At 42.9% G+C, this 26,508-nt stretch overlaps 4 protein-coding genes and 1 long non-coding RNA gene across 11 annotated transcripts; all 5 read left to right on the top strand.

Moving 5' to 3' along the window:
• The first annotated feature begins 518 nt into the window (after window positions 1-518).
• Window positions 519-5,645, top strand: LOC114844724 (zinc finger protein 271-like). 2 transcript variants are annotated; one of them, XM_029132301.3, is made up of 5 exons: window positions 519-1,600; window positions 1,950-2,001; window positions 2,121-2,232; window positions 2,302-2,575; window positions 2,740-5,645. In XM_029132301.3, the coding sequence occupies exons 1-5, from the start codon at window positions 1,307-1,309 to the stop codon at window positions 4,069-4,071; spliced, it is 2,064 nt and encodes a 687-aa protein (XP_028988134.1). In that variant the 5' UTR covers window positions 519-1,306; the 3' UTR covers window positions 4,072-5,645. The 2 variants fall into 2 exon arrangements, with proteins under 2 accessions (XP_028988134.1, XP_040923971.1); XM_041068037.2 differs by having other exon boundaries at window positions 527-1,600; window positions 2,326-2,575.
• Window positions 5,646-7,003: 1,358 nt separating this feature from the next.
• Window positions 7,004-9,635, top strand: LOC114844730 (zinc finger protein 135-like). Of its 2 annotated transcripts, none has more exons than XM_029132309.2 (4): window positions 7,004-7,017; window positions 7,154-7,331; window positions 7,723-7,900; window positions 8,002-9,635. In XM_029132309.2, exons 1-4 carry the CDS (start codon window positions 7,005-7,007, stop codon window positions 9,442-9,444), a joined length of 1,812 nt encoding a protein of 603 aa, XP_028988142.1. In that variant the 5' UTR covers window position 7,004; the 3' UTR covers window positions 9,445-9,635. The 2 variants fall into 2 exon arrangements, with proteins under 2 accessions (XP_028988142.1, XP_028988141.1); XM_029132308.2 differs by having other exon boundaries at window positions 7,720-7,900.
• Window positions 9,636-9,807: 172 nt separating this feature from the next.
• On the top strand, window positions 9,808-14,342 carry LOC114844722 (zinc finger protein 267-like). 4 transcript variants are annotated; one of them, XM_029132299.3, is made up of 8 exons: window positions 9,813-10,399; window positions 10,540-10,632; window positions 10,887-10,976; window positions 11,521-11,623; window positions 11,731-11,911; window positions 12,257-12,425; window positions 12,500-12,580; window positions 13,113-13,314. In XM_029132299.3, the coding sequence occupies exons 1-8, from the start codon at window positions 10,112-10,114 to the stop codon at window positions 13,170-13,172; spliced, it is 1,065 nt and encodes a 354-aa protein (XP_028988132.1). In that variant the 5' UTR covers window positions 9,813-10,111; the 3' UTR covers window positions 13,173-13,314. The 4 variants fall into 4 exon arrangements, with proteins under 4 accessions (XP_040923970.1, XP_028988132.1, XP_055359853.1 ...); XM_041068036.2 differs by lacking the exon at window positions 12,500-12,580 and having other exon boundaries at window positions 9,808-10,399; XM_055503878.1 differs by having other exon boundaries at window positions 9,950-10,399; window positions 12,500-14,342.
• A 167-nt stretch (window positions 14,343-14,509) lies between these two features.
• On the top strand, window positions 14,510-21,893 carry LOC114844727 (zinc finger protein 354C-like). 2 transcript variants are annotated; one of them, XR_008693079.1, is made up of 7 exons: window positions 14,510-14,994; window positions 15,138-15,239; window positions 15,691-15,793; window positions 15,910-16,090; window positions 16,588-16,768; window positions 16,866-18,208; window positions 18,403-18,828. XR_008693079.1 is itself a non-coding variant. In XM_029132304.3 (6 exons), the coding sequence occupies exons 2-6, from the start codon at window positions 18,614-18,616 to the stop codon at window positions 21,865-21,867; spliced, it is 2,004 nt and encodes a 667-aa protein (XP_028988137.1). In that variant the 5' UTR covers window positions 17,975-18,208; window positions 18,403-18,613; the 3' UTR covers window positions 21,868-21,893. The 2 variants fall into 2 exon arrangements, 1 of the variants encoding a protein (XP_028988137.1); XM_029132304.3 differs by lacking the exons at window positions 14,510-14,994; window positions 15,138-15,239; window positions 15,691-15,793; window positions 15,910-16,090; window positions 16,588-16,768 and adding exons at window positions 19,545-19,674; window positions 19,813-19,990; window positions 20,436-20,505; window positions 20,590-21,893 and having other exon boundaries at window positions 17,975-18,208; window positions 18,403-18,961.
• Window positions 21,894-22,980: 1,087 nt separating this feature from the next.
• On the top strand, window positions 22,981-26,055 carry LOC114844752 (uncharacterized). Its single transcript, XR_008693080.1, has 5 exons — window positions 22,981-23,166; window positions 23,249-23,440; window positions 23,589-23,714; window positions 23,859-23,955; window positions 24,310-26,055. It is a non-coding gene; the product is annotated as an uncharacterized LOC114844752 (long non-coding RNA).
• The last annotated feature ends 453 nt before the right edge of the window (window positions 26,056-26,508 follow it).

Here is a 26,508-nt window from a genome sequence, read left to right as displayed (position 1 = left end):
TGGTGGTTGGTTGTTCCAACCAGCATCGAAGCCTTTTCCTTTTACCATTAGACCAAAGCAGGAGAGCGACATGGATTGAGTTTATGAATGGATCCCGGCTGGCCATGTTGCCTAAAAAAGTATTCGTCTGTGCACACCACTTCACCGCTGAGTGCTTCGAGAATGAGGGTGCATTCAATGCAGGGTTTGCATCACAACTGAGGTTGAAGAAGGGCTCTGTTCCGACAATTCGTGAAGCACTTGTCACTTCTCCAACTGTAAGTACATGCTTGATAGTTATTTGATGGATGTACTCCAGAAGAGTCTTTGTTTACAATGAGCAATGCTAAAGACTAGTATAGTCAATGCTAAATGCTACAGCTAGTGAATTTTATCATATTGCAAGGTGCTGCCGCACAATTTGGATGAATTCAGGTTTTTCCAGATTTTGTCAGAACCTTGGTCATTCAACCTCTCTGCACATGTTAGCTCATAGCGCGTTAGCCGCTGGCGCAGGGGGTAGGCACTTTGCGGCTCCGGTTCTTTCACGCTTATGCTGTGGATCCGCGTGGCCTGGAAAATGGTTCCGTATTTAAATTTTAGTTCTACATTGTAATGCCTTGTGTCTTTCCATAGCAGTCTTTTGCATGCATTGCAGCCGTAGTGACTGCACGGTCCTCCCGATCCACTTCCGGTGTTCACGCCATACGTGTCCTGACTGCCGTGTTCCTGTTCATTTGGTTCCCCTCTTTCTGTTCCTCGTGTGTCCTCAGTTGTGTTCCCCGCGTCTGTGTCCGTGTGCTCTCTCGTGCGTGTTCTTCCCTACGTTTACCCACCTTCGGGAGCCGCAGATACTTTCTTGCTGTGTTTTCTTTTCAGTGGAAACCAAGTCCAAATGTCTCTTTTGGGTGTTTAATTCAAATTTTGAAAACATTAGATGGCAAACTCACAAAATAGAGACATGCGTGTTTGTATTAGATTGTAATTACTCTTGAAGAGTATTTACATTTCCATATGCCCCGACATTCCAGAGAACATGAGCCATGTATTGTACAGTATGTGCTCCACTTCCTGGAAATCCTAATCTTTCACTTGGGGGATGAGGATCTCAAATGCGGCTGAGCGGAGCCACCAAGAGTTTTACCAAGAGCATCTCGTGTCTTGGGTAAACAGCGCCTCTTGGTGGACGCTGAACATCTGTACACTGTGCACTCTGTCGCCAACCCGGCCACCGTAGCAACAACAACTAGCGTTAGCCGAGATTTAATCGTATCTCTTCGGCTTTAACGCGTATCTGTGAGGTGTCGGCTCTGAATTTCAATCCGCGATGTGCTCCGTGGTCGGATGCGCTTCATGGCGCCGCGCTGCGCGTCGGTTCAAGTTGCCGGAGGATCCCGAGAGGAGGCTGGAGTGGGTCCAGTTTCTGGCTGCGGTCAACAAGCAGCGGTTTAAAGAGTCGTCCTGGACTGACATCACCATTTGTAGCGAGCACTTTGAGGACGACTGCTTCGAAAAACAGGAGCCGCATTTGGGTTTGACTGACAAGCTCCAGCTGAAAGCCAGCGCTGTCCCAATTGCGTGCGTCCGACAAGAAGCACATCTGGAGAGAGACACATCTGGGGTGAGTCAAAGCGGAGGCTCGCACTGTAACACACGCGTCTGGGGTTTGATTGTTTGGAGTCTGTAGATAAGTGCTTACAAATACTCATACACATTAACTTATTAAGCATAAGAACAAACATGTTGGTGAATATTACCTAACTAAATTAAGTTTTCTAACGTTTAACAAGGTTGATTTATTAAAGCTTTATTTACAGGTAAATTTGTGTGTGTGTGTGTGTGTATGTATGTGTGTGTGTGTGTTAAGTGAATTCTAGGCACATTGTTTGTTACAGGAATGTTATGGTCTCTGATAAAAGTACAGATGAATGGCCCAACCTCCTTTAATTTCCACTGGTGCTTTTTTCCAGGAGCCTGTGGAAAACAGTGGACTGGTTTTTCAGCATGATCAACTAAAATCAGGTAATTTAACATCCTGCTCTGAAGAGTCCATGCTCACTTCAATGGGTAAAATAAATTTGTATTTTAAAATTAGCTGTTAGTGTCAAGTTTTGTTATTTATTATTATTTTTAATGTGCAGATATCCAAGGACAGTCAGCCCCAAAAGAAACATTGTGTTCAGTCGAGGAAGAAATATCATCAGGAGTAAAGATGAAACCAAAAAACGTAAACAATGACCTGACTAAAGAAAAGTAAGTTTTCTTGAAAATGTAATAATTCTACATATATATTTGCCTTTAACAGCAGATTTTTTGCTTCAGTATTTCACTTAAAATGCATTTTAGAGCTAAGCTGCTAAAGATGAAGGGGAAGTACGTTGTGAATGAAAAACGCCTCCTGCAGCTGTTCAGTAGCCGGTGCCCATGGTGCGGAGGTAAACTTCAGCTGGAGAGGGTCGTCTGTGGAGTCCTTCTCACCGTGAACCAGCAGTGCCTCCAGTGCGAGTACAGGAATCAGTGGAAAAGCCAAGCCGATACCAGCGTCACAGCAGTGGAAGAGCAGTTCATGACAGGAGCCATAGAAATAATGTCAGAGGTAGGATGGTAGTCGGAAAACATGTGAAGTCAGCAAGGTCAGATTTCAACATAGTTTCATTTTCTATCCAACAAAACATGCAGCTTTTTTCAGACTGTACTCTTGATTAACTTCTGGTTTCCAAAAGGTGTTTTCTTCCAACTGTTCCCACTCTTACATTACAGGCACCTCTAGTGGACGCCAGCGGTACTGCAGCTGCTTCTGAGGTTGTTGCCATTATTGATGAGGAGAGTGTTGCCATGGACGAAGCAGAGGACACGGCTGATCAGGGTGACACGGACTCAGAGGACGAATGGATGGCGGTGAATGAGTCGTATTCAGCTAGACTGCTCCAAGCAGAGCCTGGCGAGGAAACGGATGATGAAGGCAAAGAGGAATATGAACGATATCCCTCGCATACTCCCAGATACACAAAATACAGTCAGCTCTGCACAGAGTGTGGGATGTTTTATGGCAGACGGTGGCCTCATACATGCGAGCACAAGACTAAACCCTTTTCCTGTAATATTTGTGGCAAGAGGTGTGTCAGCGAAATCGCTCTAAACAATCACAACAGGATTCACGACGAAAACTATGAGCATCGGTGCAAATACTGCAACGTTACGTTCAAAACAAAGGTGGACAAGGTCACTCATGAGCAGATTCACGTAATTGATGGAAAACCCTACAAGTGTTCAGACTGTTCAGAGACGTTTGCCACCAACAAAGAACGCAAAGTCCACATGGAACATCACAGAGGCCCCAAACAGCTAACATGTCACATCTGTGGAATTGATTTTCTGTGGCCCCTCTCTCTGCAAAGGCACTTAGCTGTGCACACAGGAGAGAAGCCATATACATGTTCAGTATGCCAGCGTGGCTTTAACCAGGCGGGCCACCTGAAGTCACACATGCGCCTGCACACGGGAGAGAGACCCTACAAGTGTCAGCACTGTGACAAGTGCTTCAATCACAACGTGAGCTTGAAGAGTCACGTCCAACGCTACCACTCATCAAAATCTGGACATGAACAAAAAAAGCCAGATCAAAGGGCAAGTCACAGCTGTGACACGCTGGAAGATGGGGACAGGAGAGCTACACACTCTGAGCCTGACAATGGAGATGAAGAACTGGATACAGAGGAGGAGGAGGAGAGGATGTACAAGCTAAAAAAGAAAAAGAGAAGTACAGGGAGACCCATAGGAAGACCAAAGAACTTTGCATCTAATAATGTAGTTCTTGCAGTTCAAACAGCGGGAACTGGAACAAACAGTAAAAATAAAAAACTACAAATGCAGAGGACAAAGAATAAACAACGCAGTAATGAAGAAAATGAGGAGGAGCTCAGTGACGGCAACAAAACCTCTAGATCAGCACAGGAGGAGGAGAACACAGCGAAACCATTGGAACGTTTGGACAGTGACACAGGTTTTGGTCCGGAAGACACAAAGAAAACAAAATGCAGCAACCAGAACAGTGGTAAAATCACAGGGAAGCGTAGTGGAAGAAGAATATGATGGTGTAAAGGCTATAGAATGAATCTATGGGAGGAATGCAGCAGCATTGTAGCACAGATGCTTAATAAAGCTGGACTGATCTCTAGAAAATTGCTTATTGTGACAAACTCCCAGGCAAAGGTTTGTTATTGTTTGTCACTGTGTAGTGAATATGGTCCTACATTAAAATATTGAAATGTTCTCTAGTGTCAGATCATAGAAGTGCTGGCGTTATGCTCCTCTGGTGTTTTTTGTTGTAAATCTGCACTTGATAATAGATAGAAAATTATCCACGAATACAGTAACTTGAGTAATTCAATAAACGTATTACAGTAACGTTGACCTATTCTTGCCGAACGGGATACGCCTGATATCAAACCCAACAACCCCGTCATGAAACCCCGCCCACTCCGTGTCTGTCATTGCCGTTGCAGAATTCGCTCGTTTTTGTTTTGCACGTGTTTAAATTGGCGAAGATTTGGTTTAAGCGGTGGACTGATGTACCTAAAACTAGACACTCGTTGTGTCAGACGCTTCTGGAGCAACTGAACTTAGTATCTCACTCACCGGGAGCGGACGAACATGGCAGCAAAGTCCCCCCATAAAAAGTGCTCCGTTCTCGGGTGTTGTAAATCACACCAAAATCTATTCAATCTCCCAAGGGATCAACACGTGCGGGCTGTGTGGGTTACCTTTATTTTACACGGACCCGTGCCGGCAACGCTGCCCCAGCATTTGTACGTATGTGCGCTGCACTTCACCTCGGACTGCTTCGAGAACGAGGGCGCGTACACTGCTGGGTTTGTTTCACGGCTCCTGTTGAAGAAAGGCTCTATTCCCACAGTCCGTCATCCCCTCGCTGCAGTAAGCACATGCTCGATACGTATGATGTCTTAATATTCAAGTTTGTCTGTTTAAAATGTAGTAACCCACGTGTGTGAGGCGAGCTACTAGCTAGTGGCATGCTAGCGGCTACAGCCCGTTGTGCCGTTGAAATGTGCTGCTGTGGGTTCGGGATCATTGTTGTGTTACACTACCGGACCAGCTGGCCATTGTCGACGCTCTCTTCTAATGTATTCAAATAGGCGTGAGTCCTGCAGTGGGCCTTCTTCTTCTGTGGTGGATGGCATCTCAATGTCGCGCTAATGCCCCTACCGTGTGCCCCTTATATGTAAAAAGTCTGACTGTTTTATCTATATGTATGTAGTAGACTCAGTGAGTGTGATTTAAAACCCAATACGGTCCTGTTTCAGTGATTATAGTTTGGTTTAGCACAGGCTAAATGTTAGCTATACTGGTATACAGCTATTAAAGCGACTAGGACATAGCATCAAAATGAAAGCAACAGCATTAGGATGGTTTAAATCCTACTTGTTGTACAGATTCCAGTTTGTTCATGTAAATGACACATCCTCCACATGTGCACGGATTAGCTTTAGAGTAGCACAGGATTCTGTGCTTGGTCCAATACTGTTCAGTTTATACATGTCTCCTCTGGGTGACATTATTAGGAAGCATTCTACAACTTACAACTGCTACGCAGGTGACACTCAGCTATACATGTCTTTGGAACCAAATAAAAATCAAAAGTCTAACTTGTTTGATTGATCTGTTCAAATCCTGGATGTCACAAAACTCCCTTCAACTAAATTCAGATAAAACAAAGGTTAGTATTGTTGGGCCAAAAAATCTGAGAGAGACACTATTGAGTCAGATAGCCACCCGGGATGGCATAACATTAGCTTTAGACACGACTGAGGAACCTTGGTGTCATCTTTGTCCATGATCTCTCTTTTACATCATATATTAAACAAATCTCCAGAACCGCCTACTTTCACCTTTAGAAACATAGCTAAAATCAGAAGCATCCTCTCTCAGAGCGATTCAGAAAAAACGATCCATGAATTTGTTATCTCTAGGCTGGACTACTGTAACTTCTTACTCATAGGATGTCCTAACAGCTCCTTAAAAAGCCTACAGCTAATTCAAAATGCTGCAGCCCGAGTTCTGACGAGATTTAGAAAGAGAGATCACATTTCTCCTACATTAGCTTCTCTCCACTTGCTGCCTGTGAAATGTAGGATATATTTTAAAATTAAACTTAAAAACAAAGCCTTAAATGATGAAGCTCCTCCTTATCCTTAAGACCTCATAGTTCCTTCTGCTTCCAGCAGAATGATTTGTTCTCAGAGTGCTGATAGTATGGGAAGCAGACCCTTTAGTGACCAAGCTCTTCTCCTGTGGAACCATCTTCCTGTTAAGGTTTGAGAAGCTGACACACGCTCCACCTTTAAGATCAGGCTTGAAACCTTCCTTTTTCATAAAGCTTATAGTTAGAGATGGTTCAGGTCACTGGCGATGATTGTTAGTCACAGGAACCATCTTTTAGTTAAGATGCAATCGACATAGACTGCTGGGGGAAGTCATGTATAAATTAAGCTCCATTAGATCAGATAGGACTTTATTGATCCCACAATGGGGATATTCTTTTTCTTTACAGCAGCAAAACGACAATAGACAAGAACAAAATAGAAAACAATAACACACAAACCTTAACTGTGCAAAAAAATACTAGGTATAAGGTAAGTTTCAGTATTAGGTTTAGAATATTATCTTGTACATTATGTGCATATTTACAGTATTATAGGATGACAGGTGGATGGCTGACGAATAAAAGTAAAACAAGGTATTGCACATCATGCAATATACAGTACAAAGTGAAAATTAAATATTTCTCACATTTATTTCCTTCCATCGCCTCTATCCATCAACCTCCCATTATTGTTCCATGTTTAACTAAGTTTCTCTATAATTGTGTGTGTGTGTGTGTGTGTGTGTGTGTGTGTGTGTGTGTGTGTGTGTGTGTGTGTGTGTGTGTGTGTCTTTATTTATTTATGTTTGTTTGTTTGTAGGAGCACTACAAACACTACAGTGTCGTATTCAGTACACCTCACATGAGGAGTAAAAGTATGTAACCTTAGCAACCGTACAATGATTTGATGGCTAATGGAGGAGTTTAGATTCACTGTTTAGGTTTAACGTTTACATGATGCAACTATACAGCTTCGATACATTTTCTGATGTTGTTTGTTTTTCTCGTTAGGCACACAGACTACAGTGTTAACCAGGGAAATTGGTGTAGGCCCTTCCAGGCCTTCTCGACAAGCTTCCCAGGATTCCACAACTATTAATGGGTCCTCTAAGAGGCAACGTTTTGATTCGGAGGAGGATGATCATCCTTTGGAGGGATCTGAATCTGAACTAGCAGCCAATACATACAAGTAAGTGTGAAATTACTTTTAACTGTCCACCAGAGCAGGTTCTGATAAATCAGGACCACCTCCAGTGATTAGGACATCCTAAATTGACATATCAACAGAAGTGAATTGAGAATTTACTCAAAATAATGTATATTGAATTTAAACCACACTTTTCAGTTCTACTTCAGAGGCTTTGGTCAAGTCTGATTATAGCTACATTGTCAGACAAAGTAGGTCAAACTAATTAGTTTTATTGCACCAGGTTTGCTTAAAACAGTTCTATTTCTACCTATTTAAATTTTCTACATAATGAGGTGATTGTGGATTTCTGGAAACTACACTTTCCAGCTTGCTCAGAAAATCCAGTGTGGATTTGTTTTTAATATCAATATCTCCCTCTATTTTGCAGCAGATGCCCGTCCTGTGGTCCTGAAGCTGATTTGGAGAAAGCTCCTCATGGCTCACCTATCATCTCAAACCACCAGTGTCTCCAGTGTGAGGACAGGAACCAGTGGAAAAGCCTGGTCAACGGCAGCGTCCTAGCAGCTTTAGCCAAAGACCTGACAGAGGACACAAATTTAGCTGCCCAGGTAGGACATCAGCGATCAGACGTACTTGAGATACAACATAAGTTGCATTGAAAAATAATCTTATATTTGAGTCATGTCAATTGTCATTGTGTCTCTGATAGGCAACATCAACAAAAAACAACCATGGCATCGTCACAGATGAGTCTGAGATTGTTGCAGTTATTGATGAGGAAAGAGATGACATTGATGAAGATGATATGGATTCAGATGAGGATTGGGATTTCAATGAGGCCATTGAACTTCATGATATATACAGCGAGGAAAGCGACTACGATAATTCAGATCTCATGCTCAATCAGCTCTGCACAGATTGTGGGGTGTTTTGCCATATGTTATGCCAACACACTTGCCAGTACAAAATTAAGCCTTATTCTTGCAATCTTTGTGGCAAGAGGTGTGTTAGCGAAATTGCTCTAAACACTCACAACAAAATTCACAGCGAAGGCTACGAACATCGGTGCAAATACTGCAATGATGCATTCAAATCAAAGAGAGACAAGATCATTCATGAGAAGATTCACGTAAACGATGAAAAACCCTACAAGTGTTCTGATTGTTCAGAGACATTTTCCACACACAAAGGGCGCAGGATACACCAGAACAAGCATATACCTCGCAAACTAACATGTCACATTTGTGGGACTGAATTTGTAAGAAGCAGTGCTCTTCAAAGACACATTCTTGTGCACACAGGAGAGAAGCCATATGATTGTTCAGTGTGCCAACAAAGCTTCAAACAGTCGAACCACCTGACGTCTCACATGCGCCTGCACACTGGAGAGAGACCCTACAAGTGTCAGCACTGTGAAAAGTGCTTCAATCACAACGTGAGCTTGAAGAGTCACGTCCAACGCTACCACTCATCGAGATCTGGACATGAACAAAAAAAGTCAGATCAAAGTGCAAGTCACAGTTGTGACACGCTGGAAGATGGGGATAGAAGAGCTACAGACTCTGAGCCTGACAATGGAGATGAAGAACTGGATACAGAGGAGGAGGAGAGGATGTACAAGCCAAAAAAGAAAAAGAGAAGTACAGGTAGACCCATAGGAAGACCAAAGAACTTAGTTCTTGCAGTTCAAACAGAGGGAACTGGAACAAACAGTAAAAATTTAAAACTACAAATGCAGGAGACACAGAATAAACAACACAGGAATGAAAAAAATGAGGATGAGCTCAGCGACAGCAACCAAGCCTCTACATCAGCACAGGAGGAAGAAAACGCAGTGAAACCAGCAGAATGTTTGGACAATGACTCTGATTTTGGTCCAGAAGAGACACAAAAAAAGAAACGCAGCAAACAGGTCAATGAACACGATACAGAGCAGGAGGAGAGGACAAATAGACCTAAAAAGAAAAGGAGGCACACAGGATATCTGAGCAATGCTGACGGCAACCAAGCATCTGAGTCAGCCCAGGAGGAAGAGAACACGAGAGAGGAGACGATTAAGAGCACAGCAAAACCAAGGGATGTGGACAAAGACTGTGGTTCTGACCCAGAAAAATGCAAACATAAAGAAACACAGCAACCACATGAGTCGTAAAATCACAGGACAGCGTAAGGGAAGCCAGCAAAAAGATCTGAAGGTGTAGCTTTGTAGCAGAGACATTTAATAAAACTGTATAGATTTCTAGAAAATTGTTTAATGGGAGACAAACTCCCAGGAATAGTTTGTCATCGTCACTGTGTCACTAAAATGTTCTGTGGTTCAGAAATAAAAACATGCTGGTGTTATGCTGTTTTTTTTTTTTTTTTTTGTAAGCCTTCACCTGAAAAAAATAAACATAGCAAAAAGCTCATGTTGAATACCAGTTATAGTTAGTATAATATTGTTATATATATTGTTATATAATATTGTTTACCAAAACCAAGGGAATTGAGATAATTAAGTGAGATACAGTAAACTGGTATTTCATCGCTGAAAAGCAAATTGTTATAAAAATTGGACATTTCTTTAGCCGAAATGTGCAAAAAACCTTTAAATTGATGGTCCATGTTTAGAGAAACGGCCAGTATTGTGTGGCCGAAAGTGGTCATATCCTACAACACCCAGAATGCATCGCGCGCTGACTGATCCCGCACCACTTTCCAGTTTCCGCAATTGCTCCAACGTGTGCTACTACCCACTGCGTGTGTTTACATACAGCGCTGCTCCTCTGGTTTAGAGACGAACTTGCAGACATTGCGTTTTTTTTAATCTTCACGCAACAATGATGTCAAGCTGCATCGTACCAGGATGCAATGCAGCGACTCAAGGAAAAGGTTGTGGAGTTAGCTATTACCGTTTACCGATAAACGACGCTGTGCGCTGTAAGTTGTGGCTAAAAAACATAAACAATCCAATGTATGAAGAGAATAGTTCGATAGAGAGCCTGAAAAACCTACGCGTTTGTAGCTTACACTTCAAACCGGAGAACTTTGAACCCTGTTTTCTCATTGAAGAACTCAGTGAAGGTCTCGTTAAAAAGCTTAAAGAAACGGCCGTTCCTTTAATACAGGTAAGTTCACAATACTGCCACTCAGTAAATAACTCATTTTATGAAACTATAGGCAAAGTACCGTGCTAGTAAGGTCAAAATGACTATTATGGCTTTTAAACAGTGTTATTTGTCTAACTATATTTTCTTTATAAATGCAGGCGTCCACGACAGACACCTCCACGGCTGCTTCAGCAGCGACAGTTGTGGGAGCAGATCCATCTTCCTCCCAAACCCAACTCCAAGCAAAACAAGTACGTTTGAATTTCACAGGCAAGCTGACTGTAAGAACCTGCATGCTGTTTTAGTAGTGTCCTACACTAAAAACAACGGACATGTCTGGGGTACTGTTAAAGTAAGCAAATGAACTACACTAAAGCCAACTCCGTCTGTTGCACAAATCCACCTTATTAAAAGCACGTTTTACTTGGACTATTGAAATCGTGTTTTGCCACTGAATTATCCTTGTTTTCACAAATGTTACTCAGCCGCTTCTTTTACTTGCTAGGACACTGGGGATGTAGAAACTGCAACAGCCTCCCAGCCTTCAGAAACTCCTGATAGTATGGCAGAACCTGCAAGTGTGTTAGAAAGACAGGTGACCTCAATACGTGTGAAAATACTTTCATCTGTGACTTTTGTGGAAGTTTACACTTAGTATCAACATTCAGGTCCAAATATATTGAATATTTATGTAAGAGTGAAGGGCGTTTGTTACACCACTATGCTGAATTTGAAATTAAACACCGAAGGTGTGAGCGAAGTTAAGACTTTCAGCTTTAATTCAAATAATTAGACAAAGTACCTTCAGTTATAGCCAAGAGTCTTGACTTTGCCCTAGTTTCAGGTATTTTAGTTCTGATTTAATGCTAAGCTTGTGTACAGAGACTAAATCATCAATCGTCAAACTACACTTTTACAAACGCAAGTAATGTTTAATAAAACTACACTGATTTTTAGAAAATTGTATAATGTGAGACAAACTCCCAGGCAAAGTTTTTTTTTTTCTACCTGAAGACAGAAGAAACTTGTCTTCTGCCGCCAGCCTGGTCTTCTCCAGACAGTGTCAGTCTTTTCTTCTGCAGCCCTAGGGGTCTATATATTCAGTACAATGTGGAAATAATAAATGTATTTCTTGACAGATGTCCAAAACAAAGGAGGTTGCCTGTCAGACAGAGGTGCCCCTGTGGTCTGATTGGGCACAGTTCTGTCAGAGGTCATTTGAGGCTCACATCAGGAGTAAAGGTATGTAATTTTAGCAACCACATGATTTGTCAGCTAACTTTTTATTTGAAATGTTGCAACTTTACAGTATAGATTTTCTAATGTGCATTGTTTGTTTTCCTCTGTAGGCACGCAGACTACACTGTTAACCAGAGACATTGGTGTAGGCACTGCCAGGGCTTGTGGACAAGCTTCTCAGGAATCCACAACCATTAATGGATCCTCTAAGAGGCAACGTTTGGATTGGGAGAAGGAGGATGATAATCCTTTGGAGGGATCTGAATCTGAACTAGCAGCCAATACATACAAGTAAATGTGAAATTACTTTTAATAGTCCACCAAAACAGGTTTTGATTAATTAGGACCAACTCCAGTGGCTAGGACACCTTAAATTGACATATTAATATAAATGAATTAAGCATTTACTCAAACAATGTATTTTCAATTCTTGAAAACTTCAAAACTTAAAACTACACTTTCCAGCTGGCTCAGAAAATCCAGTGCTAGTGAAGTGGTACTTCAGAGGCTTTGGTGAAATGTAGTGTAATAAAACTAATAGTTAATTTTATTGCACCAGGTTTGCTTAAAATATTTCTATTTCAAACTAATGTAATTTGTTATTAGTTAATGTCAATCTTTCCCATTGTTTTGCAGCGGATGCCCATCGTCTGGTTCTGAAGTTGATTTGAAGAAAGCTCTTCACGGCTCACCCATCATCTCAAACCACCAGTGTCTCCAGTGTGAGGACAGGGACCAGTGGAAAAGCCAGGTCAACGGCAGCATATCAGCAACTTCAGAAAAACACCTGACAGATGTTGCCCAGGTAGGACGTCAGCAGTGAGTTGAAGTTAAGATTCTCATATTTGACTCAGTCGAATGTCATTGTGTCTCTGCTAGGCAGCATCAACAAATAACAACCACGGCATCGTCACAGATGTTCCTGAGATCGTTGCAGTCATTGATGAGGAAAGAGATGAAGTGGGTGAAACTGATGAATCGGGTGATGAATACGATATGGATTCAGATGAGGATTGGGATTTAAAGAAGGCCATTGAGCTTGATGATGAGTACAGCGAGGAAAGTGACTACGATAATTCAGATCTCGTGCGCAATCAGCTCTGCCCAGATTGTGGGGTGTTTTGCCATATGTTGCGGCGACACACCTGCGAGTACAAAATTAAGCCCTATTCTTGCAATCTTTGTGGCAAGAGGTGTGTTAGTGAAATTGCTCTAAACACTCACAACAAAATTCACAGCGAAGGCTACGAACATCGATGCAAATACTGCAATGTTGCATTCAAATCAAAGAGAGAGAAGATCATTCATGAGAAGATTCACGTAAACGATAGAAAACCCTATAAGTGTTCTGATTGTTCAGAAACATTTTCCACACACAAAGGGCGCAGGACACACCAGAACAAGCATATACCTCGCAAACTAACATGTGACATCTGTGGGATTAAATTTGTAAGAAGCAGTGCTCTTCAAAGACACATTCTTGTGCACACAGGAGAGAAGCCATACAAGTGTTCAGTGTGCCAACAAAGCTTCAAACAGACGACCCACCTAACGTCTCACATGCGCCTGCACACTGGAGAGAGACCCTACAAGTGTCAGCACTGTGACAAGTGCTTCAATCACAACGTGAGCTTGAAGAGTCACGTCCAACGCTACCACTCATCGAGATCTGGACAGAAACAGAAAAAGCCAGATGAAAGGGCAAGTCACAGTTGTGACACGCTGGAAGATGGGGACAGGAGAGCTACACACTCTGAGCCTGACAATGGAGATGAAGAACTGGATACGGAGGAGGAAGAGGTGGTGGTGGTAAGGAAGATGTACAAGCCAAGAAAGAGAATTACAGGTAGACCTATAGGAAGACCAAAGAGCTTTGCATCTGGCAATGTAGTTCTTACAGTTCATGCAGAGGGCACAGGAACATACGGTAAAAATAAAAAACTACAAATACAGAAAACAAAGAATAAACAACGCAGTACTGAAGAAAATGAGAATGAGATCAGTGACAGCAACCAAGCCTCTAGATCAGCACAGGAGGAAGAAAACTCAGCGAAACCAGCGAAAAGTTTGAACAGTGACTCTTATTTTGGTCCAGAAGACACACAAAAAAAGAAACGCAGCAACCAGGTAAATGACCTGGATACAGAGCAGGAGGAAAGGACAAATAGACCTAAAAGGAGAAGGAGGCGCACAAGATATCTAAACAGTGCCGACAGCAAACAAGCATCTGATTCAGCACAGGAGGAAAAAACATGAGAGATAATGCGATTAAGAGCACAGCAAAACCAAGGGGTGTGGACAAAGACTGTGATCCTGACTCAGTATTATGCAAACATAAAGAAACACAGCAACCAGAAGAGTGGTAATGTCACAGAAAAGTATAAGGGAAGCCAGAGAAGACATCTAATGGTGTAGCTTTGTAGCAGAGACATTCAATAAAACTGGAAGGGTTTCTAGAAAATTGTTTAATAGGAGACTAACTCCCAGGAATAGTTTTTCATTGTCACTGTGTAGTCAATATGGTACTACATTAAAACATTGAAATGTCCTCTGGTGTAAGATTATATTAACATCTTGATGTTAAACTGTTGTTTTTTGTTGTAATTTTTTACCTGTAAAAAGTAAGATATGTTATGGTTAGTTCAATAATGTGTCAAGCGAAACTAAGTTAAGATAATTAAGTGAAATACAGTACCATAAAGTGATATTTTAACGTTGAAAAGGGTTGTTATAAAAATTTCTTTGGCCGAAATGTGCAAAAAACTTTGAAAATTATGATCTGTGTCCAGAGAAAATGACAGTATTTTTGGGTTGTGGCTGAAAATAATTATATCCTACAACACCCAGAATGCATCGCGGGCTGACTGATCCCGCGCCACTCTACAGCTTCCGCAATTGGTCCAACGTGTGCTACCTACTGCGGGGCGTCTGTGTTTACGCACAGTGTTACGCCTCTGTTTTAGAGGCGAACGTGCGCACATTGCTGGTTTGTTTTTCTTTTTAATCTTGCTCGGAATATCTTTAAAGCCACAATGGTGTCAAACTGCATCGTACCAGGATGCAAGGCAAGGGCTAAAAGAAAAGGTAGTGGTATTAGCTATTTTTGCTTGCCGATAAAGGACGCTGTGCGCTGTAAATTGTGGCTGAAGGCGGTAAACAATCCAATGTATGAAGAGAACAGTTCGATGGAGAAACTAAAAAACCTACGAGTTTGTAGCCTACACTTCAAACAAGAGGACGTTAAACGCAGTTTCGTCGTTGTAAAAACAAGTAAAAGTCGGGTTGCACTAAAAGAAACGGCCGTTCCTTTAATAAACGTGGACGAAGAAGAACCGGCACCTGATTTCTCGCACACGAAGCGAAGTAGGTTCGGAGTAAGTTCGCAATACTGTCGCTCAGCAAATAGTCTGTTTTATGGAACACTAGGCGGTAAAGTACAGCGCTAGTAAATTTAAAATGCCTCTTGTGGCTTTAAAATCGTGTTATTTATTGAACTATATTTACTTTATAAATGTAGGCGTCACGTGCGTCCACTACAGCCAGTTCCACAGCGGCTTCAGCGGCGTCAGGTGTTGGAGCAGGACCGTCTTCCTCTCAAACCCAACTCCAAGCAAAACAAGTACGTCATCACGACCAGTGACCTCGATTCGTGTGAAAATACCTTCGTCTCTAAGTTTTGTGAATGTTTACACTCACTATGTACATTTTGGTTCAAGTATATTAGATATTTATGGGAAAGCGAAAAACTTTCAGTTTAAGAGGAAAGTTTTGACTTTACTCTAATATCAGGTATTTTATATTTTCTCTGAGCTGGTGTACAGAGGCTCAATGATTAAACTACATTTTTACAAACACAAGTAACGTTTAATAAAACTACACTGATTTTTATAAAATTGTTTAATGTGAGACAAAGTCCCAGGCAAAGTTTTTTTTTTCTACCTGAAGACAGAAGAAACTTGTCTTCTGCCGCCGGCCTGGTCTTCTCCAGACATTGTCAGTCTTTTCTTCTGCAGCCCTAGGGGTCTATATATTCAGTACAATGTGGAAATAATAAATGTATTTCTTGACAGACGTCCAAAACAAAGGAGGTTGCCTGTCAGACAGAGGTGCCCCTGTGGTCTGATTGGGCACAGTTCTGTCAGAGGTCATTTGAGGCTCAGATCATGTGTAAAAGTATGTAATTTTAAGAACCACATGATTTGTCAGCTAACTGTTCAGAAAATGTATACTGTATAGTTGCAACATTTCAAATGTAAAATCTAATGTGCATTGTTTGTTTTCCTCGGTAGGCACACAGACTACACTGTTAACCAGAGACATTGGTGTAGGCACTGCCAGGGCTTGTCGACAAGCTTCTCAAGAATCCACAACCATTAATGGATCCTTTAAGAGGCAACGTTTGGATTGGGAGGAAGAGGATGACAATCCTTTGGAGGGATCTGAATCTGAACTAGCAGCCAATACATACAAGTAAATGTGAAATTACTAATTAATTAGGACCAACACCAGTGGCTAGGACATCTTAAATGAACACATTAATATAAATGAATTAAGCATTTACTCAAACAATGTATTGTGAATTCAAAACTTAAAACTACACTTCCCAGCTAGTCCGGAAATCCAGTGCCAAGTAGTACTTCAGAGGCTTTGGTGAAATAAGATATGACTTTATTAATCACACAATGGGGGAAGTCTTTTGTTTCCAGCAGCAAGAAGACAACAGACAAAACAGGATAGAAAAGAATAGACAACAGTATTGACTGTACAAAACAATAAGACGGGTAACTTTAAATAAAAAACAAAAAAAAAACAAACTTTAGTAACAAATGAGGTAATAATTACATTATCAGACAAAACAGGTAAAACACATACTTACTTTTATTGCATCACATTTACTTAAAATATTTCTATTTCAAACTAATTTAATTTGTTATTAGTTAACGTGAATCTTTCCCATTATTTTGCAGAAAATGCTCAACGTCTGGTTTTAAAGCTGATTTGAAGAAAGCTCTTCACGGCTCACCCATCATCTCGAACCACCAGTGTCTCCAGTGTGAGGACAGGAACCAGTGGAAAAGCCAGGTCAATGGCAGCGTTCCAGCAACTTCAGACAAACACCTGACAGATGACACAAATTTAGCTTTCCAGGTAGGACGTCAGCAGTCAGACATACTCAAGACATGTGACAAGTGAATAATATTCTCATAATTGACTCTTGTCAATTGTCATTGTGTCTCTCCGATAGGCAGCATCAACAAATAACAACCATGGCATCGTTTCTGAGATCGTTGCAGTCATTGATGAGGAAAGCGATGAAATGAATAAAACAGACGAATCGGGTGATGAAGACAATATGGATTCAGATGAGGATTGGGATTTAGATCAGAATTGGGAATTAATGGATGCCACTGAGCTTGAGGAAGGATACAGCGAGGAAAGTGACTATGAACATTCAGATCTCAGGCGCAATCAGCTCTGCCCAGATTGTGGGGTGTTTTGCCTTAAATTGTGGCGACACACCTGCGAGTACAAAATTAAGCCCTATTCTTGCAATCTTTGTGGCAAGAGCTGTGTTAGCGAAGCTGCTCTAAACCTTCATGACAAGATTCACAGTGAAGACTATCAACATCGATGCAAATACTGCAATGTTACATTTAAATCAAAGAGAGAGAAGATCATTCATGAGAAGATTCACGTAAACGATAGAAAACCATACAAGTGTTCTGATTGTTCAGAAACATTTTCCACACACAAAGGGCGCAGGATACACCAGAACAAGCATAGACGCCTCAGAGTAACGTGTGACATCTGTGGGACCGTATTCACAAATAATAGTGCCCTTCAAAGACACATTCTTGTGCACACAGGAGAGAAGCCATACAAGTGTTCAGTGTGCCAACAAAGCTTCAAACAGTCGAACCACCTGACGTCTCACATGCGCCTGCACACTGGAGAGAGACCCTACAAGTGTCAGCACTGTGACAAGTGCTTCAATCACAACGTGAGCTTGAAGAGTCACATCCAACGCTACCACTCATCAAAATCTGGACAGAAACAGAAAAAGCCAGATCAAAGGGCAAGTCACAGCTGTGACACGCTGGAAGATGGGGACAGGAGAGCTACACACTCTGAGCCTGACAATGGAGATGAAGAACTGGATACAGAGGAGGAAGAGGTGGTGGTGGCAAGGAAGATGTATAAGCGAAGAAAGAGAGGTACAGGTAGACCCAAAGGAAGACCAAAGAACTGTGCATCTGGCAATGTAGTTCTTACAGTTCAGGCAGAGGGCACAGGAACAGACAGTCAAAATAAAAAACTACAAATACAGAAAACAAAGAAAAAAACAACGCAGTACTGAAGAAAATGAGAATGAGCTCGGTGACAGCAACTGAGCCTCTAGATCAGCACAGGAGGAAGAGAAAAACAGTGAACAGTGACCGATTTTGGTCCAGAAGACACACAAAAATGGTGTGAAGGCTATAAAATGAATCTATGGGAGGAATACAGCAGCACTGTAGCACAGATGCTTAATAAACCTGGACTGATCTCTAGAAAATTGCTTATTGTGAGACAAACTCCCAGGCAAAGGTTTGTCATTGTTTGTCACTGTGTAGTGAATATGGTCCTACATTAAAATATTGAAATGTTCTCTGGTGTCATATAAACATGCTTGTGTTCAGCTCCTCTTGTTTATTGTTGTAAATCTGCACTTGATAATATATAGTAAACTATACACAAATACAGTAACAGGGGACTGATTATGAAAAAAAATCTCTTTTTAGACATTCTGGAGCGTTCATGAAACTATGGGTCACGTTTACACACCTTGAGCAAGGTAAGCGTGTATTTCCTCATATTTTCTTTTACAATCTGTGATTTTATCCAATTAAGAGAGAGTAGGAGAAAACCTGTCCATTCTGAGACCCCGACCAACCGTGACTCACAAGAGGGGACTCCGCCCCCCCAACACCTGAAGCCCCTCCCCCCACGCTGATGCCGAACCAAAACTGGACTTCCCATCGTCCCCCTCACTCCCAGAAAAAAAAAGGGGAAAGGAGCATGGCAGTCTCATGGTCTCATAGAAAGTGCACCGTTCTTGGGTGTTCTAACCCAAGCAAAAGCTTATTTACCCTGCCAAAAGATCAACACCTGAGGACTCTGTGGTTAGACTTTATTTATGACGGAGCGGCGCCAGCAACAACGCCTGTGTATTTGTACGTGTGTGCGCTTCACTTCACGCCGGACTGCTTCAAGAACGAGGGCGCCTTCACTGCTGGGTTTGTTTCACGGCTCCTGTTGAAGAAAGGCGTTGTTCCCACAGTCCGCCATCCCCTCGCTGCAGTGAGTACATGCTTGACACTCATGTGGTGTCTTTAGGTTAGTTAGTCTGTTTAAAGTGTCCTAACCCACATGTGTGAGGCAAGCTAACGGCTAGTGACACGCTAGCGGCTACAGCCAGTGAGCGTTTGTCCTGTCCCACGCACCTGGGGAGTGTGGATCGTCACCAGCCATGAACTCGGTGCTCTATTGGAAAGTATTCGATTGCCGTGCATGCCGTGAATCCTGTAGTGGGGTTTCTTCTTCTGTGGGGAATTCTGGTGGATTGCGTCCTCAACGTCGCACCACTGCCACCTATGGTGTGTATTGCGGTAACTTACGTAGACACGGCCTTAGGCTGAACGGGATACGCCTGGCGCGAAACCCAGCGACCCCGGCGGGAAACCCCGCCCACTCCGTTTCGGTCACAGCCGTTGTTTTCTTTTTACACGTGTTTCAACTGGCGAAGAATTGTTTGAGGCGGAGGGTTTTTGTGGGTCCGGGATAAGAAGCTGATGCTAGGTCAAGCCTAGCGTGCGCGCGCATGTGTGTGCGCATTCATTCATAAATAAAATTCATAAATTCATTCATTTATTCGTTCGAACAGGACCAGTATGATGAGAAATCCCTTCGCCTGTCCAAAAGACAGGATGCTGCCTGTCAGACGGAGATGCCCGTGCGGTCCGTTGGCACACAGTTGTCTCGGAGGACACTTGATCCTCACGTGAGGAGTAAAAGTATGTAACCCTAACAACCGTACAATGATTTGATGGCCAATGGTGGAGTTTAGATTCACTGTTTAGGTTTAACGTTTGACATGATGCAACTATACAGTTTCTATGCATTTTTCTGATGTTGTTTGTTTTTCTCGTTAGGCACACAGACTACAGTGTTAACCAGGGAAATTGGTGTAGGCCCTTCCAGGCCTTCTCGACAAGCTTCCCAGGAATCCACAACCATTAATGGCTCCTCTAAGAGGCAGCGTTTGGATTCGGAGGAGGACGATACTCCTTTGGAGGGATCTGACTCTGAACTAGCAGCCAATACATACAAGTAATTGTGAAATTACTTTTCACACATGTCTTGGTTCATTCAAAATGGACTTACTTCAAAGGCTGCATCTGCAGTGTCAAAGGCTGAACTGGAATCAGACAGATTTGGTTGTATGTGATGTCTGCAATGTCATTCAATAAGCAGTCTCTGCCCAGTGTAACTGCAGAGTAAATCTTGACAATAGACTGTCTGGAAAAATGAGGATCAGACACACACAATAGTCCACCGGAACAGGTTCTGAAGTCATGAACACCTCCAGTGGCTAGGGCACCTTATGTTGATGTAATAACAAAAATTATTCAGGCATTTACGCAAATGTATTTTGAATTCAAAACTTGGAAAATACCCATTTTAACACTATTTTAAACTGATGTATTTGTTCTACATAATGAGGAGATTGTGGATTTATTATTAATGAATATCAACATCTCCCATTGTTTTGCAGACAGGTTAACGGCAGCGTTCTAGCAGCTTTAGCCAAACACCTGACAGAGGAAACAAATTTAGTTGCCGAGGTAGGATGACTCAAGACACATTTTGAGCTGAAGTGAATAATATTGTTATCCGACTCACGCCGATTGTCATTGTGTCTCTGACAGGCAGCATCAACAAATCACAACCACGGCATCGTCACAGATGAGTCTGAGAGCTTTGAGGAAAGCGATGACATGGATGAAATTGATGATTCAGTTGAAGATGATATGGATTCAGATAAGGATTGGGATTTAATGGATGCCGCTGAGCTTGATGATGAATACAGCGAGAAAGGCAGTGACTATTCAGATCTCATGCGCAATCACCTCTGCCAAGATTGTGGAGTGTTTTTCCGCAAGACATCACAACACACTTGCCAGTACAAAATTAAGCCCTATTCTTGCAATCTTTGTGGCAAGAGGTGTGTTAACGAAATTGCTCTAAACAGTCATAACAGAATTCACAGCGAAGGCTACGAACATCGATGCAAATACTGCAATGTTACATTCAAATCAAAGAGAGACAAGATCATTCATGAGAAGATTCACGTAAACGATGAAAAACCCTACAAGTGTTCTGATTGTTCAGAGACATTTTCCACACTTAAAGGGCGCAGGACACACCAGAAGAAGCATATACCTCACATACTAACATGTGACATCTGTGGGACTGAATTCTTTGATAACAGTGCTCTTCAAAGACACATTCTTGTGCACACAGGAGAGAAGCCATACAAGTGTTCAGTGTGCCAACAAAGCTTCACACAGTCGAACCACCTGACGTCTCACATGCGCCTGCACACTGGAGAGAGACCCTACAAGTGTCAGCACTGTGACAAGTGCTTCAATCACAACGTGAGCTTGAAGAGTCACATCCAACGCTACCACTCATCAAAATCTGGACATGAACAGGAAAAGCCAGATCAAGGGGCAGGTTACAGTTGTGACACGCTGGAAGATGAGGATAGAAGAGCTACAGATTCTGAGCCTGACAATGGAGATGAAGAACTGGATACGGAGGAGGAAGAGGAGGAGGAGGTGGTGGTGGTAAGGAAGATGTATAAGCGAAGAAAGAGAGGTACAGGTAGACCCAAAGGAAGACCAAAGAACTGTGCATCTGGCAATGTAGTTCTTACAGTTCAGACAGAGGGCACAGGAACAGACAGTGAAAATAAAAAACTGCAAATACAGAAAACAAAGAATAAACAACGCAGTAATGAAGAAAATGAGGATGAGCTCAGTGACGGCCACCAATCCTCTATATCAGCACAGGAGGAAGAGAACTCTGCGACACCAGCAAATTGTTTGCACAGTGACTCCGAATCTGGTCCAGAAGACACACAAAAAAGGGCAACGCCAACAGCAGTGAACTCAGAGGGGATGTCTGAGAAAAAATTATTTTAATTGATTTCATTTTTTTTTTTTTTTTTTTGAAAAAGAGGTTCGTATAGTAAATAGAAAAAATATCCTCATATGGAAACCTGGAAAAAGAGAAACACCATGGAAAAACACACATTTTAATTCTGAGCTCCCGTTTTTGTTATTTCATAATAAATGTCTCGTTCAAAGCTGTTTTATACTTTTACGCTGCAAATGTTCTTTCCAACATTGTTATACATTCACCTATGCTGTCATGCACATACTTGTGCTCACTTCTTCATAAAGTTTAAACTCTCCAAATCATGTAGTCTGTGTTGAAGTGAACAGCGCTTTTTCCAGCTCTGGTGGGTTGTTTCATATTTTACACTTATTCATTTTCACTTACATTAAATCTCTGAAAACGGCTCAGGGACTGAGAAAACCCGGAAGTAAAGGCAGGACACCTTGCGGGGTGTAAACTTTAAGTGCGCCAATGTACATTTTTTATGCGGATATATGTAAAGAAATAAATTTATACCAAAATAGCGTAGCAAATATCTACTTCGTTACTGGGAATTTATTTACTTACCAAGCAGAGCGTTTAAGTGTTCGCCCTGCCGTTCTACGCCGGACACTAAACCAAGCGAACCCACCACAACCAGCAATCGTGCTGGCTAGCAACTAACTAGCTTACCAATGTTTTGATACTGAAGCAGTTTTATCGCACATAACTCGGCCGATGTCCGACGTCTTCAGGAGCCGGGGGACCTGAAACGAACGCCGGGATGTGCTCCGTCCTCGGATGCGATTCGCAGCGTCGCGGTGCGGGGCGGTTCAACCTGCCAGAGGACCCGGAGCGGAGACTCGCGTGGGTCCAGTTTATCCTCGAAGTCAACGGACAGCGGCTTAAAGAGTCGTCTTGCACCAAAATCAGCATCTGCAGCGAGCATTTTACCGCGGACTGCTTTGAAACGCGGACCGGCGCCGTGGAGCTGAACGCCAGAGCTGCACCGTCACTGTGGGTCAAGTCAGAACCGGAGGAGCCTCCAGAGTCCGGGGTGAGTGCTCAGCCGAACCCACCGTTATCAATGACGGGTTTATGCATTAGCGGCCCGAACGAAGATTAATCCCCAACTCTTCTATGCTGTCGTATATGAGCCTGTGGACACCACGGACGTCGCTCTGCAGAGTAACAGCACGCGTCATCCTCCAACTTTCTACTCTGAAAAATCAACGGGTGAATGTGTTTCTCCGTAGTTCATTAACGGTTATTTTAATTTTGTGTTTTAGATTCTGTTAGGTTGAAAACATGTTCGTGCAGCGCAATGGTATGAAAAAGGAGAAGTGAGTTGTCCCTAAACATTCTACTTTTTATTTCCATCTAACACCTGGTTTAATCTTTTTCTGTTCATTTCTTTATTTGTAGTTGTCAACAGATGTTTATTGTGAATGAACGCTGCCTGTTCCAGTTGTTTCGACGCAAGTGCCCGTCGTGCGGCTGCAAACTGCACACGGGAAGGTCACGCGTGGCCTGCTGATCATCCTGAACCAGCGCTGCTCGCGCTGTGGGCACAGAAACCAGTGGCAAAGCCAAGAAAACGCAGACGCAGCCCAGAAGGTGAGACCTTAACGCTGTCCCCTGACACCCCTGCCTCTAGAAGTACTCGCTCGTTCCCTGTGTCAGCTGCCTGGAGCCTATTGCAGATAACAGCGTAGACGTGACATGTTTCATTCTCACCTTCATTCAGTCATTGTGTTGTTCACAGGCAGAGCCAACTGGTGACAGGTCCAGCAAGGAAAGTGTCTCAAAGATCGGTACCTTCAGTGATGACGAAAGTGAGGAGGGGTGGAGTCCGGTTGAGAAAAAAGAAGAGGAGGAAGATTTTATTTCCGTGAGTGGCCTCAAAATTGTGGATGTTTCTTTAATGTCTAGAAAAGATTAGGCCCTGCAATGTTTGCAGCAAACGATGTGTCACTGAGTTGTCTCTGAAAAGTCCAAGCTTAACCCACAATGAGACCTATGAACACCCCTGTAGCTTCTGTCATGTGACTTGAAACTGAAGCACGAGCTGATCCATCGGGAGAGGAACGCAGCGCCCACCTGTCAAATCACAGAACCCAGGCGGACGTCAGGTGAGGCCGTTCGTGGGAGGAGGTTTTATGACGAGCACCACCTGCGGAGGCACTCGGTCGTGAAACACCAGGTTTGAAACGAAAAAACGGAAAAGAAGAGCGCTAGGAGACCTAGAAAAAGACTAAAAGCCAAACCAGGAGATTTAGATTTAGAAAAAAAAAACAAGGATAAAGAGGTACAGCAGCCAGGAGAGGGACGTTTTAGAGTTTTTCTGCTATTTTGGTTTAAATAAGTTACACAAAATACATAATGATCTTTTTTTTATGGTCCTGTGTGTGTGTGTGTGTGTGTGTGTGTGTGTGTGTGTGTGTGTGTGTGTGTGTGTGTGTGTGTGTGTGTGTGTATGTTTTTAGATGGCAAGTTATCACAGTGTGGCAGAGGCTACGAACACGATTCTGGATGGTAATGCTAGTGACATGGAGCAGCTAGGGGAAGATGATGATGAGGAGGAGGAGGAGGAGCAGGAATGGTCTACTTCTGCAAAGATGGAGAAAAAATCTAATTGTAGTGATGAGGAGGAAGATTCAGAAGAGGACACAACAAATCCAAATGACACAAAAGCAAAGCAGTCGACAAGCAGCAAAGTGAAAGGGGAGGAGTAAAAGGTTTGAAGCTCCAGCTGTTGAGTTTGAGGAATGTGTTGAGGAACACTCTGAAGACAGGCTCACCTGGACACCGTATATGTATTTCAAAGATTTTGTGACCGAGGAAATGCTACAAGGAATTGCGGGAGAAACAAACTCGTACAGTGTGCAGAAAGATGGAACGTCGGTGCACACAAATGCCAAAGAAATTGAGCAGATTCGGACAGGGTAAAAAAACTGCCCACTGATGGATGAGAAGGACTTGAAGAAAAAGGGCAGAGGGTCTCTGGATTTCAGAGTAAATCAGGACGGCATCATTATCGTGAGATGGTGCGACAGCAGAGCTGTGACCCTGATCTCTTCCTTTGTCGGCATTGAACCACTTGGAAATGCGAAGCGCTGGGATCGGAACGCTAAAAGACACACAACGGTGCCCAGACCGGCCATCGCTGACACATTCCACAGGTTCATGGGGGGCGTGGGGCTTCTTGACATGTTAACCGCACTTTACAAGTACAACTTCCGATCCCGACGGTGGTACCTATACATTTGGTGGCACACTGTCACGGTGGCAGTAATAAATGCTTGGCTCCGCTCCAAAAGAGACCTGGAGGAACTGAAATCCAGCCAGAAGCCCCTTCCCCTGAGGAGGTTTCAGGCTCATGTCGCCACCTCTCTCAGCAGCGCGGGAAAGGGCAAGGTGTGCGGCCGAGCGCTGTCCTCTCCAGCAGCAGCAGCAGCTGCCCCCCCCCCCCCCCCCCCCCCCCCCCCCCCCCCCCCACACAAGAGGAACTGCACCGTAACGCCCCCCCCGACGTGAGACGGGACGGCATCGGTCACTTCCAAGACCAGAGACAAGATCAGAAACTGTTCTCGGGCCTACCACCTCGCAAAATAAAATGCTGTGAGGCACAATATGAGTAAAGAATAACAGAAATGTTACTTTTCCACGCTCCCAGTTCCATTCGTGTTGGTTTTGGTTTGTTTAAGATGTTTTGTAGCACTGCAACATGCAGTAAAATGCGATAAAAGCTCCAGTTTCAAAGAATTAGATTATTATTTATTCAATTATTTAACATCAAATGGTTCTGGAAAACATAAACCAGAACCTTTTGATGTTTTTTTTTAATTTTTTTGATCAGACTCTGAGGCCCGTGGACATAAAAATGGTCTGACTAGCTGTCACCAAACCCTCTCTGATGATTTGACATCAATAAAATGTGCAGCCAGTAGATAAGGATTGGTCTCGGTCTCACGTTTTGTTTCTGAAATCACTTTGACAGAATTTACCTGCTGGCCAATAACTCGCTCGCGGAGATCGGTTTTCTCACACAATGTCTTTGAAGTCATCAGCCTGTGTTTGATGGTGGGACTTCGTCCTGTCACGGTCCAAGGTTTAGCTTTTAATAAAACATGTTCTCTCTTAAATGATAGCTCAGTTCAGTTGCTATAAATTCATATAAGCGACAGACTTTCTGATAAATGTATTTCATTTAATAAAGAAACGAAAATGCTTGTGAGTTTTACACTGATTTAGGAGGAAGGGAGGTGTCAAGTTTATTAATAAAACCATAAAAAATAGAGCTGCAGTGGATTGAGTGTGTTACCAGAAGACTGTTTGTGTGGATCTTTCCCTTTGATCAACACTTGCATGTTCATCCCGTCCCTCACAGCTACTTTAGTGCTTAAGCTTCGGCTTCAAGGCCCATTATCTGAGAGTGCTGGAGAAACTTTTCCAGCATTTGTCTGTTGCTGGTTAAACCTGAGGCTGCTAAGTGGATTAGAAAAACCCCGTATTTGGCTCAAACAAGGGTTTGGATGTCTGAAATAGAAGAAATTAGACTTTCTGTACTGTATGTGTCGCTTAACCAGCTGGGCCTGGACTTTGTGCGGTGATTTGTGTATAAACCTGTGGGTTTTGGCAGTGGATCTAAAAGTGGATGCACAAACGTAGACCCGGCAATGCAG

The sequence above is a fragment of the Betta splendens genome, chromosome 17 (assembly GCF_900634795.4).
Source record: "Betta splendens chromosome 17, fBetSpl5.4, whole genome shotgun sequence".
In the NCBI taxonomy this organism is placed as follows: Eukaryota; Metazoa; Chordata; class Actinopteri; order Anabantiformes; family Osphronemidae; genus Betta; species Betta splendens.
Note: the sequence above shows the minus strand (reverse complement) of the source record. Positions and strands in the feature narration are given on the sequence as shown.